This window comes from Monodelphis domestica, chromosome 1 (assembly GCF_027887165.1).
Source record: "Monodelphis domestica isolate mMonDom1 chromosome 1, mMonDom1.pri, whole genome shotgun sequence".
Taxonomy (NCBI): Eukaryota; Metazoa; Chordata; class Mammalia; order Didelphimorphia; family Didelphidae; genus Monodelphis; species Monodelphis domestica.
Window position 1 is genome coordinate 749,843,020 of NC_077227.1, and position 16,539 is coordinate 749,859,558.

Genomic DNA, 16,539 nt, shown 5'->3' on the forward strand with positions numbered 1-16,539 from the left:
ACTTCCTGAGGCTTGATGAAAAGTCCTGAGGGGCCCTCATTGTGGAACTTCTTGGGAGTGAGGCTTTCAAAGCAGAAAACCCTCAGCTACCCGGTGGTCACCTGGCCTGGCCCCATTTCGAGCTGAATTCCGCCTCCGAAAGAGGAGAAGGATTTTTGAGCTGTCATTTGGGGGCAGGTCACCAAGCTGACCAGTGGGGACTGTTATCCCTACTCTAGCTGGGGGAGGGGCTGGGAGAAGTTGAGATTGGCCCAAGGGCATTCAGCTCCTCCAGATTCCGGGTCCAGCCTCTTTATGCTAAGTAGGGAAGGAGAGCCTAGTGGGCCCTGCCTTTGCTTGGTCTTCATTATCATTTAGGGTTGGGATTAGCGGGTGGGGGGCGAGCCTCGGAGGGCGGGGAATCCCAAGTCTTACCCCAAGGTGAGCCCGAGATAGATGGGGGGGGGGTAAACTTGGCCCCAGGGTCTGGCTCCTGAAGCAAACAGTGTTGGAGCGCTCCGTTCCTCCTCCTCCAGGCGGAGAACCCTCTGAGAGAAACTGTGCTATCCCTTCTGGCTGCGGGAAGTAGGTGAGAACGTGGGGCAGACAGGTGGCAGCTGCCCCAGCTAATCAGCCAGACAAGCCAAATGTTCGGGAGGCAAAGGCTCAGTTACCTCCAGGCCGGCTGGACCTTTCCGGACTAGGCTGGGGGGGGGGGGAGTCCTGGAGGAGAGCTGTGCCTTCCCAGCCTGGGAGAGAAGCTGGAGGGGGCTCCTCTCCGATTCTCTTAGCTGAGTTTCGAAGGTTGGGGAGGGGGCAGGGAAGCTAGCAAGGAGCGGGGGAGGGAGAGAGGGAGGGACTGGGCAGGGCGGGGCGGGGCTGGGGCCATGCTGGGACTGTGGGTGCTGGCTCAGTGAGCCTGCCTCTCTCCTGCCCCCGGTCAGGACCCTTGAGCCAGGTCAGCCTCCCCCAAGGACGATCCTTCCGAGCTCCACTGCAGGGGGACCTGCTGGTACGTGTCAGTACGTGTGCAGGGTGCCGGGGGTAATGGCCCCTTCAGCCGGGCCGGGCCGGGGCTGGGACTGGGGCAGGGGCGGGGGCGGGGCCTGGGACTGCTGCTGCTGCTGCTGCTGCTTAAGTGCCTCTGCTGGATCGCTGCAGCCGCTTCCTGCTTAGCCCTGCTGAGAGAGAGCTGGGGCTTGTCACGTCCTTCTGGCCCTTGGGGAAGGGGGAGGGGGCTCCTCCAGTGGCGATCTGCCCCGCCCCCACCCTGGGGGAGGGATGGGAAAAGGGAGACTGGATTTGGCTAATCCTCCTCCCAAGACCCTGCTGCACTGGAATCCTCTGGGGTGGCCTGGGGGAGGAAGGTGGAGCGGAGAAACTGGTGCCTTTCTGGGGTGGCAGGCGGCCCTGTGAGGAGTGGGAGTGGGCTCAGCCCGAGAGGGGACCCGAGGGCAGGGACGGTGAGCTCCAGCCCCCGTGTAGGCTAAGAGGACGATTTGGTGTGTTTGAACACTCTGGGCTTGTGTATACAGCTGCAGAGACTTCTCCAGTGGGAGGGCCCCGTCCGCCTTCCCCGCCCCCCCCCCCCCCCCCCCGTCCGCCTTCCCCGCCCCCCCCCCCCCCCCCCCCGTCCGTGTCTGCTGCCCTGCGGGAAGAGGGGGAGCGAAGTCTCGGCTGGGCCGAAGCCTGGAACTTCAGTGAAAGTGTCAGTGCTGGGGTGGGGGGGTAGTCTGTTGTGCTCTCCGCGGGCTCCTGGGTGCTGCTGGCAGAGAGATGTGGAAGTGAGCGCAGAGGAGAGGCAGGGTGTGAAGCGGCCTCGAGCACCTGGGACAAAGACCTTGGGGGGGGGGGGGACGGGCGCTCGGCGTGTTTCTGGCCAATTTGGGGGCCGGGCGCGCTCCCGCTTTTCCTTTCTTCCCTATTCCATATAGGGTGAAAGGAAATAGTCCTCGAAAGACAGACTCCATTGGGCAGATACTGGTTCTCCACAGATATTCCCAGGTCCTCTTGAGGAGCTCCTCTCTGCCCTAGACCGGCCCTAGGATGCCCCCAGCTCTAATAACTTGGAGGGACCTGGGGGAGGTGGCTGCGAATCCCCCCCCCCCCGCCCCCAGGGGATTCGGACTGTAACTGCTCAGACACAATAAACAGGATATAATGTAGCCCTGGGATTGGCTGAATGCGGATAGGATATACAATGTGGCGGATGGAGTAATGATGGAGTAATGCGGCGACCCCCGAGGTAGCTCGGAATTCCCAGTTGGCTCTAGGCCCCGCCGGAGACCCTCCCCACCCCACCGGCAGACACACTCTTTCTCCCTTGGGAAAGGAGTTTTCCCTGGAGGTGGTTTTCCTCTCTGCGGTGCCCCGGAGAGGAGTGTTCTCCAAACAGATGAATAATTGAGCTGCCCCTAGGAATCCGCTGCTGGTAGGAGGGGGCTCTGGGGATGGGAAGGACCCCCCTTTGGAGGGGTGGATGGGGTGGGGGTGGGGGCTGCCGAGCCAAAGGGCCTCTGATAGTTATCTCCTTGCTCTCTGCCAGAGAAACAAAGAACAGAGCTGGGGCTTGTGTCTGTGAATTGACTCAGCTAGGGAAAACCGGCTCTTATCATGAGACAGGGAAATGGTCCCTAGTGAGTTAACCCGTAGAGATCTCTGAGGCCAAAGCACTCATCCCTGGCTGCCTTGAGGGGGGCTGCAGGCTGACCGTCTGCTGAGGATGTGCAGGGACCAGATTCTGGGAGTGCGCCTAGCCTGGGGCCTTGGGGGAGGGGGTGTCGCTAAGTACTTGAAGTGCTATCTGGGAGCCGACCTGGGAACAATGGGTGGAAGTCGCCCAGGCAGATTTAGGATTGAGCTAAGGGAGAACTTCCTTTAAAAAAACCCCACAACTAACCAAACAAATGGGCTGCCCGGGGGAAGTGTGGGGGGCTTCAAGGAGACGCTGGTGACCCCAGCCTTGTTAGGGAGGTGCTGGGGGGAGGGGAAGCTCCATAGAGATTCTGCAATCCCTCCAAATCTGAGCCATTCCCCAGACAGACTGTAATTAAACTGGTCCTGGCCAAACAGGAATGGTAAGAAATACTACTAGAAAAATAATCATCACTATCATTAAAGAGCACGTTTGAGATTTGCTTTCACCTTTGAGCCTCACAACAACTCGGGGAGGTAGATGCTATTATTCTCTTTTACAAATGAGGAAACTAAGGCAGAGAAGGTTGGGTGAGTTGCCCAGAATCACACAGCTATAAAAACTCAGGTCTTCTTAGGTTCAAGTCCAGTACTCTGTTTACTATGCCCCTGAGCTGCCCGAGATGACCTTTCATCCATCCTAAATTCATATCCTGACTAACCAGTAGCTGCATTGACTGTGGACAAGTCCTTCTATCTGAGGGCTTAGAGAAGAGAGGGTCCTCGGTGATCCTCCCTCCCCTTAAGCACTCTGCCCAATGAAACCAGTAAGATTGAAATGCCAGCCTGTATTCCTCTTGGATAATTTTCATGGTTAGGAAGATCCTCCTTATGAGCCTCTTTGCCTTTCTGTAGTATAGAATTACAGATGTAGGGGGCAGTGAAGCAGCTCAGTGGCTTTAGAGACAGGAGGTCCTGGGTTCAGATTTGACCTCAGACACTTCTAGCCATGTGATTCTGGGCAAGTCACTTAACCCCAACACAGTATTGATTCTAATACAGAAGGTGTAAAAAAATGAAGGCTCTAGAGCTCGGCAGAACCTTGAAGGGCATCTGGCTTAGTGCCCTCATTTTACAGCAGAGGAAACAGTCCCAGAAACTCGGCCAAAGCAGACAACAGCTTTGAACCCAAATCTAGTTGACTTCCAACTGTGGAAGCCTCTGCTGAAGGTAGAGCCCCAAAGCCCTTGGCCGGGGATCATCCCCAAATTAGAATTGGATGCCTCAGGCACTCCTTGTCTGATTGTCTGCTGGTGGGAGGCTGAATGACCACTTGGCTGGAAACTCTTGTTCTCCATCCACCCTGAGGTGACTCTTAGGGGCTCCCTGCTAATTAGACCTCCCTGGTTCTGATCCCCGGTAGACGATGCTCTAGTGAGCACATCGGGGAGGAACTTGACTGGATCTTCTGGTCCAGCCTCCTGCCTGCTTCCCTTTAGACAGGTGGGGAGCTGGTCACCTCCAATCCAGATCCCTTTCCACAAGTGTGTCTGGAGCCCGTCTAGACCATTCTCTCCCCACCTTAGGGCTGAAAAGCTACTTTTTGCTTTTGTGGTGCTGATTCTTCCAGTGATGCCTCGGGCTGGCCCCAGAGATGCTGACTTGAAGAAGCCCCAGCTAATGCTGCAGGATCCTTGTTATATGGAGAGGTGCCTGTCCTCTCCTCTCCTCAGTGCGCCCTAATACTCCCAGTGTGCTCTACTCTGCTGAGAAAGAGGAAGTATTCCATCCTCCCTCCCCTCTCCATTTGTCCTTACTTTCCTTTGAAGCATGCTTCAGCCCTTTTTTATTCCGTTTAACAAAACCAACTAAATCTGGGGGTGGATGCAATAGTTTGTATTCCCTCCCCCCCTCCATTTCTACTGAGAGGCAAATGTTTCATCCTGGACCAAGTTAAGCCCAATTCAGCTGCCTTTTAGAACAATGTTGAATGGCAAGCTTTTGTTTTTATGGCAGCTTCCTTCCCAAATATTCCCCCCCCCCCCAGGGTACCATCCCTTAAGGGAAAGGAGAAGAAATGACCATCTTTGCAAAGTCTCACAGTGCCAGGATTCCCCACTTCCCCCTGTCCTGTGAAGAGCTGTCTTTGGAGCACCTCCCCCCCTCCCTTTTTTCAACCCTGACCTTCCATCTTAGAGACAATACTGTGTATTGGTTCCAAGATAGAAGAGTGGTCGGGGCTAGGTGGTGGGGGGGGGGGGTTAAGTGACTTGCCCAGGGTCACACAGTCAGGAAGTGTCTGGGGTCAAATTTGAACCCAGAACCTCCTGTCTCTAGGCCTGGCTGTCTCTCCACTGAGTCACCTAGTTGTCCCCCCTTTTGGGGGGAAGCCCCCAGTTTGATTATTTCCTAGTAAAGCCTCCATTTGGTAGCTGGTGTTTCCATTTACGTTGCTGTCATCACTGTGTGCATTCTTTCCCCTTTGTATCCAGCGGCCAGTCTCCCCTTGGTTCTCTTCAAATAGATTGAGTCAGATGTTTTGTTAGTTTGTCTTTTGGAGAAGACGTTGAGAAACTCAAGTGGGTAGGTGGCTGGAGCCTTGGCCTCATGATGCAGAGTTGAAAGCTTGTTGGAACCCCATTACTGGGAAGATCTGCACAGTGGGCTTTGAGGTAGATCCTGAAGGCTGATGTTTGGAGTCAGAGGCCTGGGGTTCAGATCTGTGCAAGTCATGTCTTTCTTTACACTGCAGTTACCTATCTAATCTCTAAGGCCCTTCTAGTCCCAGAGCCATGGTCCTGGGTGTGACCTTCGGAATCTCACCTCACTTCCTTGGGCCTCCGTTCTCTCACCTGTAAAATGAAAGAGGTTTGACTCGATGGCCTTCTAGCTGGCTGGACCCAATAACATTTATTCCCAGATTTTCCTGCCTCCATTCCCAGCATTCTCTCTGCTGTCTCATGGGACCAGGTCCGCAGGTGTCCTCCTTTTTCCCCCCTCTCGAATCTGACTTTCCAGAGGGGAGTGAAGGAGCTTTCTTCTTCTTCATAGAATATCCAGCCTTTGCAGGGCCAGAATCTCTGGGTATTTGGCTGTCTACTTGTACCTTTAGCTTCTCTCTTTGGCTTATCTGGGAGCTTCGGAGTCTCTTTACTAGCCTTTGTTGACTTCATAAATTTAAGAAGCCAAATTCAAGTCCTACAGCTGGGTGTTCTGAACATCCACGTCCTCTCTTGGCTCCAGAGTGGGGGGAGATTTGGGAGATGAGGGGTTCTACCAGCTGGGAGCAGGCACAGAGCCAGCTCTGAGTAATGCAGCATCCTTGTATGCTCCCCAACTGTGTGACCTTGGGAAGGTCATTGCATCTGCAAAGTAGGGATGGGGTTGCTTCTTGCACTTTGTGCCCCAAAGGGTTTGTGGGGTCTGATGACATTTTTGTGAAGCACATTGGAAACTGCAAGTTGTGTGTGCGATCTGGGGGTGGGTGGCAGGAACGGTGTACCCCTTGGAAATATGGCACGGCAGGGGGGGGGTCTGCAGGGACAGCCCCTATGGGCAGGGTTTGCATGTGACCTGGGGCAGCCTTGTAGTGTGGCTCACCTCCTTCTCTTGTTCTCTCTCTTCCCCACCCCCTTCCCCAGACAGGCTTGGAGGGAAGCCCAGTTGATGGACCCGTCCCAGGCCGGATGGACCCAGGGCCAGTGTACCATGGGGAGGAACGGCGGCTAAACACTCCCAGGGCCCCTGTCAATGGGGCCGGAGAACCGGCTGGGCCGGGACTACTGGGGGTTGGAGGAGTGTGGCAGGTAGACCAGAAGCCTGATTGGGAGCCTTCCCCCAGCCCAGCTCATGCTGCCCACCCAGAAGATGCCCATGACCTCGTGGCCTTCTCAGCAGTGGCTGAAGCCGTTTCTTCCTATGGGGCCCTCAGCACCCGCCTCTATGAGACCTTCAATCGGGAGATGAGCCGAGAGGGTGGCAGCAACCTCAGTGGCCCTCGACCTGGCCCTGAGAGCTACTCGGCAGGGAGAGAGGACCTGGATGCCCTTCAGACAGCCCTGGCACTGGCCCGCCATGGCTTGAAGCCACCCAACTGCAACTGTGATGGGTCCGAGTGTCCCGACTACCTCTATTGGCTGGAGGAAAAGATCAAATCTGTGGCTGTGGGAGGAGGGGAGGACCGGCCTCAGCCGCCTGAGTCTTTGCCTCCAAGTGAGGTGGGCCACCCCACATCAGGTCCCCTCCACCCCGGTGAAGTGGGCCTTCCTGCTCCTGGGTCCCTCCATCCTGGTGAAGTGGGTCTCCCCACATCAGGTCCCCTCCACCCTGGTGAAGTGGGTCTCCCTGCTCCTGGGCCCCTCCATCCTGGGGAAGTGGGCCTCCCCACATCAGACCCCCTCCACCCTGGTGATGTGGGTCTCCCTGCTCCTGGGCCTCTCCATCCTGGGGAAGTGGGCCTCCCAGCCCTGGGTCCTGGGCCCCTTCTCAGCCCTGATGCTCCCCAGCTGCACTCACCCAATGGTCTGCCACTTTCAGAGAGTGCCCTAAACATTGCGAAGGAGAAAAACATCAGCCTGCAGACAGCCATTGCCATAGAAGCCCTCACCCAGCTCTCCTCCACTCTGCCCCAGCCATCCCCCTGCCCACAGCCCAAGGCCTTATCCCCGACTCCTCCTTTTCGACCTCCTCAGTCTTATCGGACCTCCTCGTGGCCCGTGGGTCCACCTGAAGAGCCTCAGTCCTGTGCTTCTGAGAGTTCAGCCTTCCCTCCAGTAGCCCCCCGAACTGAGTTTCCTGAGGTCTGGGGCCCAGACACACCACCTGTGACACCTTGCACCTCCTGGCCAGTCCCCCGCACTGGCCCAGACCCCATGGCTGAGCTGGAACAACTTCTGGGCAGCTCCAATGATTATATCCCGTCATCTTTCAAACGGCCTGAGACTCTGCCCGCCAAGCCCAAAATCAAGGTTGAGCCCCGCTCCCCGCCTGTGCCCAGTGCCCGGAAGGAGGCACCCACTCCGACCTCAGATCTCGACACCCACCGAAAGGTCCAGTCAACCCTCCAACAGCATCTCCATCACAAGCGCAGCCTATTCCTAGAGCAGAAACAGGGCAGTATCTGCCCAAGGGCTTCCTCCGTTCCGCCCCCTGCCCGGGGCTGGTGGGCCCCTCCGATTCCCGGGTCCCCTCGGCCCTCAGACAAGCCAGTCAAGGAGAAGAAGAAGAAACAGCTGTCAGCAGTTGGTGGCCTGGTGGGGGGTGAGAAACGTACCCTTGGGCTCAAGACAGTCACCCGGAAGATAGTGCAAATTAAGAAGCCCAAGGTGCGGGATTCCCACCCTCGCTTCATGCCCCTACGCCAGATCAGCCTGGAAGTGTTGAAAAGCCCTGCTCCTGGGGACCCAAAGGCAGGCACCACTCCTCCTCTGTCCACCTGCAGGGGCATCTCCATGCCCCCAGTCCCAGTCCCTCCCCATGCATTATTTGCACCAGGTCCCTCTGGGGGCAGCCTTTTGCCCCCTACTCAGGAAATGGCTTGTCCCAGCCTTGCTGCCGCCCTGCAGTCTAGCCCTGCGACTGTCCCTCTAGTCCCGGCCGATGACAAGCTGGAGGAGCTCTTCCAGCAGTTTGAAGCAGAGTTTGGGGACAACTTTGGCCTTGCAGCTGCCCCTCCAGCCCCTGCCTGCTCCCCTGAGCACCTGGCATCCTGTGTCCTACGCCCTGAGAGCCCATTTCCTGGACGTTCCCGAAAACAGATGAAGATAGAGGCTTCTGGGTCTGTTGCTGTGATTTCTACCACCTGCTTGGAGGTGGAGGAAACAGGCCTGGAGGCGACACCCACTAAACCAGACCTTCCAGCCACTCCCAACCTTCGGGGCTTCTTGGAGTCCCCACTCAAGTACCTGGACACCCCGACCAAGAACCTGCTGGACACCCCCTCCAAGAGAGCACAGGCTGAGTTCCCCGTCTGTGAGTGTGTGGGTGAGTCTTACCTTCTTGTGCTCTAACTTCAGCCTGAGGCCCCCTAGAGACAGTCAAGACATGAGGTCGGAGCTCTGGAGTAGGAAGGGATCTTCAGCTATCCCATTTGGTAGATGGGCAAACTGAGGCACAGAGAAGAATTATTTGGGCAAGGTCATGGTTCCAGGAGGAAGGGAAGAGACATTAAAAAAATTATAAGCAGTTATTAGTAAAGAGAAAGAGCGAAATAAGGTTTCCCACCATTCTAACTGAAGGTAAAATCTGGTTCTGGATCCCAGGACACATGAAATAAGATAAGAGGGCCTAGAGGGAGATTCAGATCAGGGAGATGAATGGGAGCAAAGAGGCCAACTGAGCTTTCCACACTAACTTGGGGACCCAGGCTGGTCCAGGTTTGTTTTTCCCCTCCCTCCTCAGCACAAAGGGATTTGCAGAAAGCATACAGCAATACTATATTATGTGCTAGGAAGGCTTGGGAAAGAGTTTTGGATCGCCTCCCCTCTCTCCAGAAATGTTTTTGGTGTCCCTAACACTCTAAAGAAGTTGATGGAGGTGAGAAAGACTTGAGTTCAAATTCAGACTCAGACATAGAATTTCTGTATCACCTTGTACAAGTCACTTAACCTCTATCTGTCTCAAGTTGCTTATCTATAAAGTTAAGATATTAATAACTAGTATCTACCTCCCAGGGTGGTTGTAAATGTAATATTTATTGAGAAAAATGGATGGGATAGGAGAACAGGGGATATGGAAGATTTTGTAGCAGGGCATGGAGGAGTTGAAAGGAGAGAGGGAATATGGCTGCCAGTGAGGTAAAAGGAGAGAGATGTTCCCTGCCGAGAGGCTATTTTTGAAAAATGGGGCTCCTGAGAAATGGGCCACTTATGACAGCCTGAGGGGATGTCTTCTCTATAGATTGATGTTACAGATACCCCAGAGCAGGTAAGCACAGACCCTCCTGAGGGACAAGTCTCCCCCCAGACTTTGGTCACCCAGCAGGGGTCTGATAAGGACCGTTTGTAGATGAATGGCTGTCCTGAGGTTCAGCTCCCTCTATGTCCCCTGAAATGTTAGTCCTCTATCTGACAGAGATATTCAAATAAAGATACATTTTAATAACAAGTTTGGACTGGAGAGGTATATCAGTGAAGAGGGAAGAGTGATTTCCCTAGATGAGGGTTTTGAGTCTCTCAGCTTTTGAGCTGAGGTCAGGACTCACAGGCTGGTGGAGGGTTTCCTTTATTCTTGTCTATGCTAATGCTAGCTTGCTTAATTTCAAAACTCTTAGCAGTAGACAGTGAGAGGAAGAAAAGTTCTGACTTTCAGAGCTGATTGGGCCTGGCTCTTTGGGCTGACGCCCCTAAAGACCAGCCTTATAGTTCAAGCTGCTTCCCTTAAGTCCTTTTGTCAATGACACAATCACAAGAATCCAGGGAGAGCACACAGTTGGGAAAATCAGGAAAATAGAGCCACTTCTCTCCAGAGATAGGGAGAGAGCTTCTTCTACTTCCCGGGCCAGAAAGGAAGTGCTTATCACAAAACCAACTGCCACTTCCAGTTACCACCAACTGTCAGTCTTGTCAATATCTTCTCTCTAACATTCCAACTACTGTTGGTTCTCACTCAGTGGCAGAAAGTCCAGAACTTGCTTTAGTTTTCCTTTCCACATAAGGATAAAATGAGGTGATAATGGTTAAGCACTTTGCAAACCTTTAGATGCTATGGGAATCCTTTATCATCATCAACATTGCCGTCGTCATCGTCATCATCCTCGTCGTTGTTGTTATCAGTGTTATTTCTTGAATGGGCACCAATGAGCTTCCAGGAGAAGCCTAGGTAGAAGAGTTCACTCCCAATCTTCTTTCTTCCATTGGCTTGGGAGTTAAATAGAGTCTGGTTCCCTGCTCCATTTCTCTCAGCTTCATCAAAGTCCCCTGTGCCCTACCAGGTCTCAGATTGAGAGAAAGGTCGACTATAAGGACAAAAAAGGAGAATATGAATTGATAAGGGACAAGAATGCCATAATGATTCCTGAAAGTCTTCTTTGATATCCCTTTGGAAGGTCTAGGTTATCCCAAACTTTCATTCAGACCAACCAGCATTAAGGGGTAGATGGTAAGATTTTAGTGAAGACCCAAAGCTAAGGGAGCTGAGAGAGGACGATGAGGTGGGAGACAATTCTAGACATGAAAGAAAGTCAGTGAAAATCCCCAGAGTCGGAAGGAGCCCACTGGCACTAGATCTTAGCACATGGAGAAGAGAAAGTTGTAAGATAGATTGGGAAGGCAGGAAGCAGCCAGGTCAGGAAGGGTTTGAAATGCCCAACCACAAGATATGGGAGGTGACAGGGACCCAAAGGCATTTATTTGAGGAAGGGGATGATCTAGAGTCAGACATGAGTTGGGGGAAAATCAACGATGGGGAGATGAGAGGCAATGAGACCAGCCAGCAAGCTCTTAAAATAATCCAGGTGTCTGGTGATAAGATCCCGCCCATGCCAAGATGGTGGCAGGGTCAGAGGAGGGAAGGAAGTATATACAAAAGATATCGTGATGTTAGAACCAACAGGCTTTGGCCACAAATTGGATATGGGAGTGAGAGAGGGTGAGGAGTCGGTGGCATTTAGGTTTCAAACTGGGGAGGGAGGGTGGGCAGTAACAGGAAAGGTTAGGGAGAAGGGAAGGAAAGGTAGAGGGGGAAAGATGGGTTCAATTGAAACATGCTGAGTGTAGGACGCCTACAGGATGTGCAGGTGGTGGCGTCCATTAGAAAGTGGAGATATTAGACTGGGGACTAGGAGAGAAGAGAGGGCTTGGAATAGATTGGATGATAATTAAATCCACAAGAGCTGAGCGAGAGAAAACCATTGGTTAATTTCTTCTCTTTACTCCTAAACATTAGATTAAGTCTAGAGAAGAGCTGGCAGCTTGGTGAGGGGCTCTACCATTGCCACATCACAGAGCTGTCCACTGAACGTGGACTCTTGAAGTGCCCACTGCTAGCTGTCAGGGACACAGAGATACAGCTGAAAGCAGTCCCTTTCTTCAAAGACCTGATCCGTGGGGAGGGAACAGCAGATAAAATAAGTCAATACACAACCAGATAAAGGAAGAACTTTAATGGAGACAAACAGATGAATGTGGCAGTCAGTAGAATGAGGGAAGCAAAGGAAATACTTAGCTGCTTCTTGAGCCGATCTAATGTAATGGAACATGAGGAATCCAAGATTACTTTGTCTGCAAAAGGCATGGAAAGGGGATGCTGGAGGGACAGGGCCATTGGGAGGGGCATCATCCGACGACTGGATGCCTCTCCCTCCCTAGAGACCACAAATACTTTCCTTGGGGCCCCATGAATTTGACTTACAAAACAAATCTCTTGACAAAGGCATTTCCCCATCATTGGGCTCCTTTGCCATCCTGTGAGTTATTGAAAATTGAAAAGCGGCCCATGGGAGACAGGAGGAATCCTCCCACTACTCTTCTCCTCCCCAGTGCCCTCGGCACTCCTGATCTTCTGTACATTTGAAGGCTCCTGCTTGCTCCACTCTCTCCTGTGCTAGGAGGCTGGACCCAAGGTGGCATGGGTGCGAATCCTCAAGCAAAGCCTGGGGATCACCTGTCAGGTATGGGAGCATGTTCCCATAGTGGTTAGCCTAGATGGAGGCCTTCCAGGCTTTGGGGCTTATCCAAAGGTATCCCCAGTCTTTTTGTCTCCCCAGAGGGATTCTGAATCAGGTTTTATAGAGGCTGGAACAAGCCTCCAAGGTTGTGCTGCTGATGAAATGCGAAGGTAGACAGTCAGTCAGAGTGGAGCCAGGACTCGAGCCCATGCCCCATGTCCTCAGATCCCCCAATTCTCATTCTTTCATTTGTGGTGTCACAGCCTCCCTCCAGAGGTAAGGAAGCCCAGGAGGCCCGAACAGGCAAAGGGCATCCTGTACACTCGTAATTCCCACACGGGTGACCTTCCCACCCTGTCTGAGAGATGAGGGCAAAGGATGTAGGAGGGAGGCCATGCCTTCATGACTCCTGGGTGGGCACTTTCTCTAGGTGCCCGTTACAGAATGCCAGGAGCTCAGGCTGGGAGCTCCCTAGGTCATGGCTGTCCTGTCCATTCTGTATCTGGCTTCAGACAAATCCCCTCCACTGAAGTTGCATGAGTTTGTCTCCTTCAGCCCTCACAATAACCCTGCGAAGTAAATGCCCCAAGTGTTATTGTCCCCATTTTACAGATGTGCAAACTGAGTGAGTTTTCTTAGGTCACACAGTATCACAGGTAGGATCTGAATCAATGGCTCGGTTGAGTCCGTATTCTCTGTTCCTAACTCCTGGCAGATTGCCTCTATTGAAAGCCCTCGGGAGAGGGAAGGCAGTTCTTGTTATGGAGTCCAATAAGTCTCTCTCAATCCCACTCTTCCCCTCCGTCCCCCCATAAAGAATTCACACCAGTATGCATCGCAGTTCATCAGTCAGTCATTCTCCCCTTGCACCCAGCTGCACCATTGCCAGGCCCCCTTCCTCATGGGCTCTAGGTTGCTCCCCCCGACGTCCTCTCAGGTAATGGAAGGCTCATCCCCCAAATTGGCAGGTTGTCTGTTTCTTGGCCCTGGCACCCTGGTCAGCAAAGGGCACTCTTAATTGCTCCCCACTTGCTCCTGCTGTGGCCTGGAAGCCCACTGCTAATGGCTGCTTTCCAGGGCCCTGGCGCCAGAGGAGCGAGATGAGAGGAATCACGCTGGAGGGAAGGAGCACACTTTACTGCACAGTGCTAATTACACTGGGTCGGCCTTTCTCAGCCAAGCGTGGTACAAACTGGTTGGGGCAAAAGATGCCTCTGACTGTTCTTGCCCGTAGGCAGCCGCTTTCTGGAGTGAAGGTGTCCACTGGCCACATGGAATGACATCATATTCCTTGCTCTCGAGCTTAGGGCTCATCACTGCCTTCTGGTAGCAGAGATCCCCAAGTCTACATGGGGGCTCCGATTGAAATCTGGAGGTGTGTCTCCAGGCGAGGGCCACGGGGCTCTGTGCTTACCCATCACCAAAGCCAGGGCCCCGTTGACTCGTTGGATGGCTCGAAGCTGGCAGGCATTTCATTTAAATCAAAAGCAGTATCTACTCTTGGAATTGACACTTCAGGTGTACACACTGCGGAAGGTCCAGGGGATGGAGAAAGTGTCGAGCTTTTTGGTGGCCTCCAGGCTTGTGTGGCTGAGCACCCAAACCACTATTATTGGCATAGGCCAACCACATTGAGACTAGCAGGGCCCAAGCTGGGTCAGGACCTTTGCCCTAGGCAGGCCGTGTCTGCAGTGCTGCATTCAACTCCGGCCGCCATGTTTGTAGAGGATGTTGATCATTTGGAGATCATCCAGAGAGAGGGAAGGAAAGAGGAGCCTGAGAGAGGGACATGAATGGGAGCTCGATTTAAGAATCTGATGGGCTAACATGCGTGCGAGGGATTGGTCTGCTGCCTCTGCTAGAGCCCAGAGGGCAGAACAAAGCAATGGAAGGGAGCTCCTGAGAGTCCATTGATCTCCATTTAAGGAACAACCTTTGACCGATCAGCTGTCCGGGAGCAGAACAGGCTGCCTCTGGCGTTGTTTCCACCTCATTGATTGGAGGTCCTTCTCCAGATAAAATCTGGATGGCCCTTGGCTGGTGTTGGCAGATCAGATTCTTGGTAAAATATTGGTGTGGGAGAAGCTAGCCAAGTTTGGAGCGGGGGCTCGCTCCAAGAATGGGAGCCTCAAAACTCCCTTCAATCCAGACAGATGAAAGCATTGGATTTAAGGTAGAAGACCTTGAGCTAGTGTAACAGCCTAACCTGGGGCTGGTAGCAGTAGCCCCAGGTCTGGATCAGGGTCTGCAGGCTCAGCACCTCCCACGCCAGGGAAATCTCTTCTTTTTCTCAGAGTGGCCCACCCCTCAGCTTTCTGGGGATGTGGCTGTAAGGGGGTCCCAAATCCGGGAAGACCTGTGGTTTGGAGTGTGACAGGTCAGATGAGCTTTGGCCAGCGTCCCTAGTGGGTGCGTTTCCCCTCTTTGTCCCAAGTGCCGTCATTGTTTGTCAGCACAGGAGACGTCTCCCAACCTTTCTGGAATGAGGGGATGAGCACTCTGGGGGATTACGGATGCTAACGGGGCAGCACAGAAGGGTCCCAACCAGCCCAGGTGATGAGAGATTGGTCCTTGGTGCTTGATGAGTGCTAACTGGGGACCAATACAAGATTTCAGACCGGGAGGGTCCCTCTTCTCTCACTGCCCACTGCCCAACTCCATCAATGTGGATGGAAGCTCCCAGGGCTGCTCTCCCGCCCTCCATTTCTCCTGGTCCTGCCCTGCCTGCTAGAAGCAAAGGGAACAAGTGCATCCGTCCTCCGTGATCTTCCTCCCTGGCCCCTCGCAGATCTTCTTTTCCTTCCGACGGCCTTTCTGTGACATGGAATCAGTTCATCATCTTCCGCCTTTTCTTTGTCCTCATCTAACTGGGTCGATTCCCAGCCTCTGTCCCTGTGGACCCCCCTCTCTCCCCTGGCCTTCCATGATGCCTGAAGCCCTCTCCTCTCCTCCACCCTCGAGCCCCAGCAAAGCCAGCACACAGTCAGCCCTCTCTTGTTGCCTGCACTCCCTGTCATGCCCGGCACAATTGCTGCCAAAGCCAAGTCCCTGCTAGCACGCACTCACTGCTCTCTCCCGGGTCTTTCTTTCCCAGCGAAAGGCGTTCCTTTTCCTGCTTGCTTGGGAAGGTCAGGCCGATTGTGCCAAGCCCCTCTTGGAACTTCTCTGGCTGAAAGGGAGAATTAAAGGGCAGGTCTAGTGGCTTCTCCCAGCTCCTTCCCCCGAAAAGGGAAAGATTCGTAGCTCCCCATTGGATGGGGGCAGCTCCCAAGGGCCTTGGCACGTCTTGCACTCTGTACCTTCTCTGGCAAGAACATTCCCATCCCTCGTGCTCACCTACCCACGTCTCTATAGCTGAGGTTCAGATCGATCCTCTAAACACCCTGGCTACGGGGCCAGCCTAGAACCTGGGGGCAGGGAGGAAGGAGGCAATTCACAGTAGGTCTTGTGGCGCAAACACCAATTAGGATGCCCCGGGCAGCAGGACCAGAGCAGAGGCGATGGCACTTGCAAGGATGTCACTAGTCGAACACAGCCTGGGCCATCTATATGAAGGTAGCTGGGAGCCTTCTCTGTTAATAGGCAATTGACCCCCCTCGTGGCCCTGGGCTCAGCAGCCAGCCCGCCTGTTTCTGGAAGCACCAGCAAGTGAAGATGCCAGATTGTGGCCTGCCCAAAGGCCACCCTCTTAGTCTATGGAGCTTGGGGGAAGACCCTAACTCCTCATCATCCAGGGCCTCAAATTTCAGTCACCTAAAGGAGCCCCAGGTGGTTCCTGTTCACATTTCCCACTCATACTTCAAGCTGAATGCCCATGATGAGCTGTATTGACCCTCTTTTCCCAGCCTCCCTCTTCTCCTCATCAGCAGTCAAGCTTTACTTAGCAACTTGTTATGTGCCAGGCACTGAGCTACTCACAAATGACAAAGTAGGTCAGTCCTAGTCTTTCCTCAGTTTACCCTTTTTAAAAACCCTGATCTTCCATCTTAAAATCCGGGAGAGAAGCAAGGACTAGGCAGTGGGATTTCATTGGCTTGCTCCAGGGTCACACAGCTAGAAATTGTCTAGATTTGAACCCAAGACCTCCTGTCATTAGGCCTGGTTTTCAATCTGTGGTGCTGCCTACCTGCCCCACCCTATTTATTCTTTCTGGGGCCTCTTTCACTCCTTCAGCTGATCTTCAATGCTTATATCCTCAGCCTTATCTTTGCCCTTATTCTTCAGATTCTTTCAGAGCCTCCTGATAGGTCTTCCATCTCCACCATCTTCTTCTCCAATCCATTGACTATGCTACTGCCATCTGCATATTATTGATCCTGAGG

The 16,539-nt window shown here is 53.6% G+C and overlaps 1 protein-coding gene across 7 annotated transcripts in view; it reads left to right on the forward strand.

The window, feature by feature from the left end:
• Positions 1–16,539, forward strand: part of TET3 (tet methylcytosine dioxygenase 3) — a 109,357-nt gene that overhangs the window by 59,421 nt on the left and 33,397 nt on the right. For 4 of the 7 annotated variants that reach the window (XM_056814682.1, XM_056814687.1, XM_056814684.1 and 1 more), the window contains one exon: positions 6,255–8,595. In XM_056814682.1, the coding sequence (XP_056670660.1) occupies positions 6,255–8,595 (2,341 nt within the window). Of the gene's footprint in view, positions 1–868; positions 992–2,198; positions 2,411–6,254; positions 8,596–16,539 lie in introns of those variants that run through there. The other 3 variants (XM_056814698.1, XM_056814693.1, XM_056814691.1) reach the window with 3 other exon arrangements.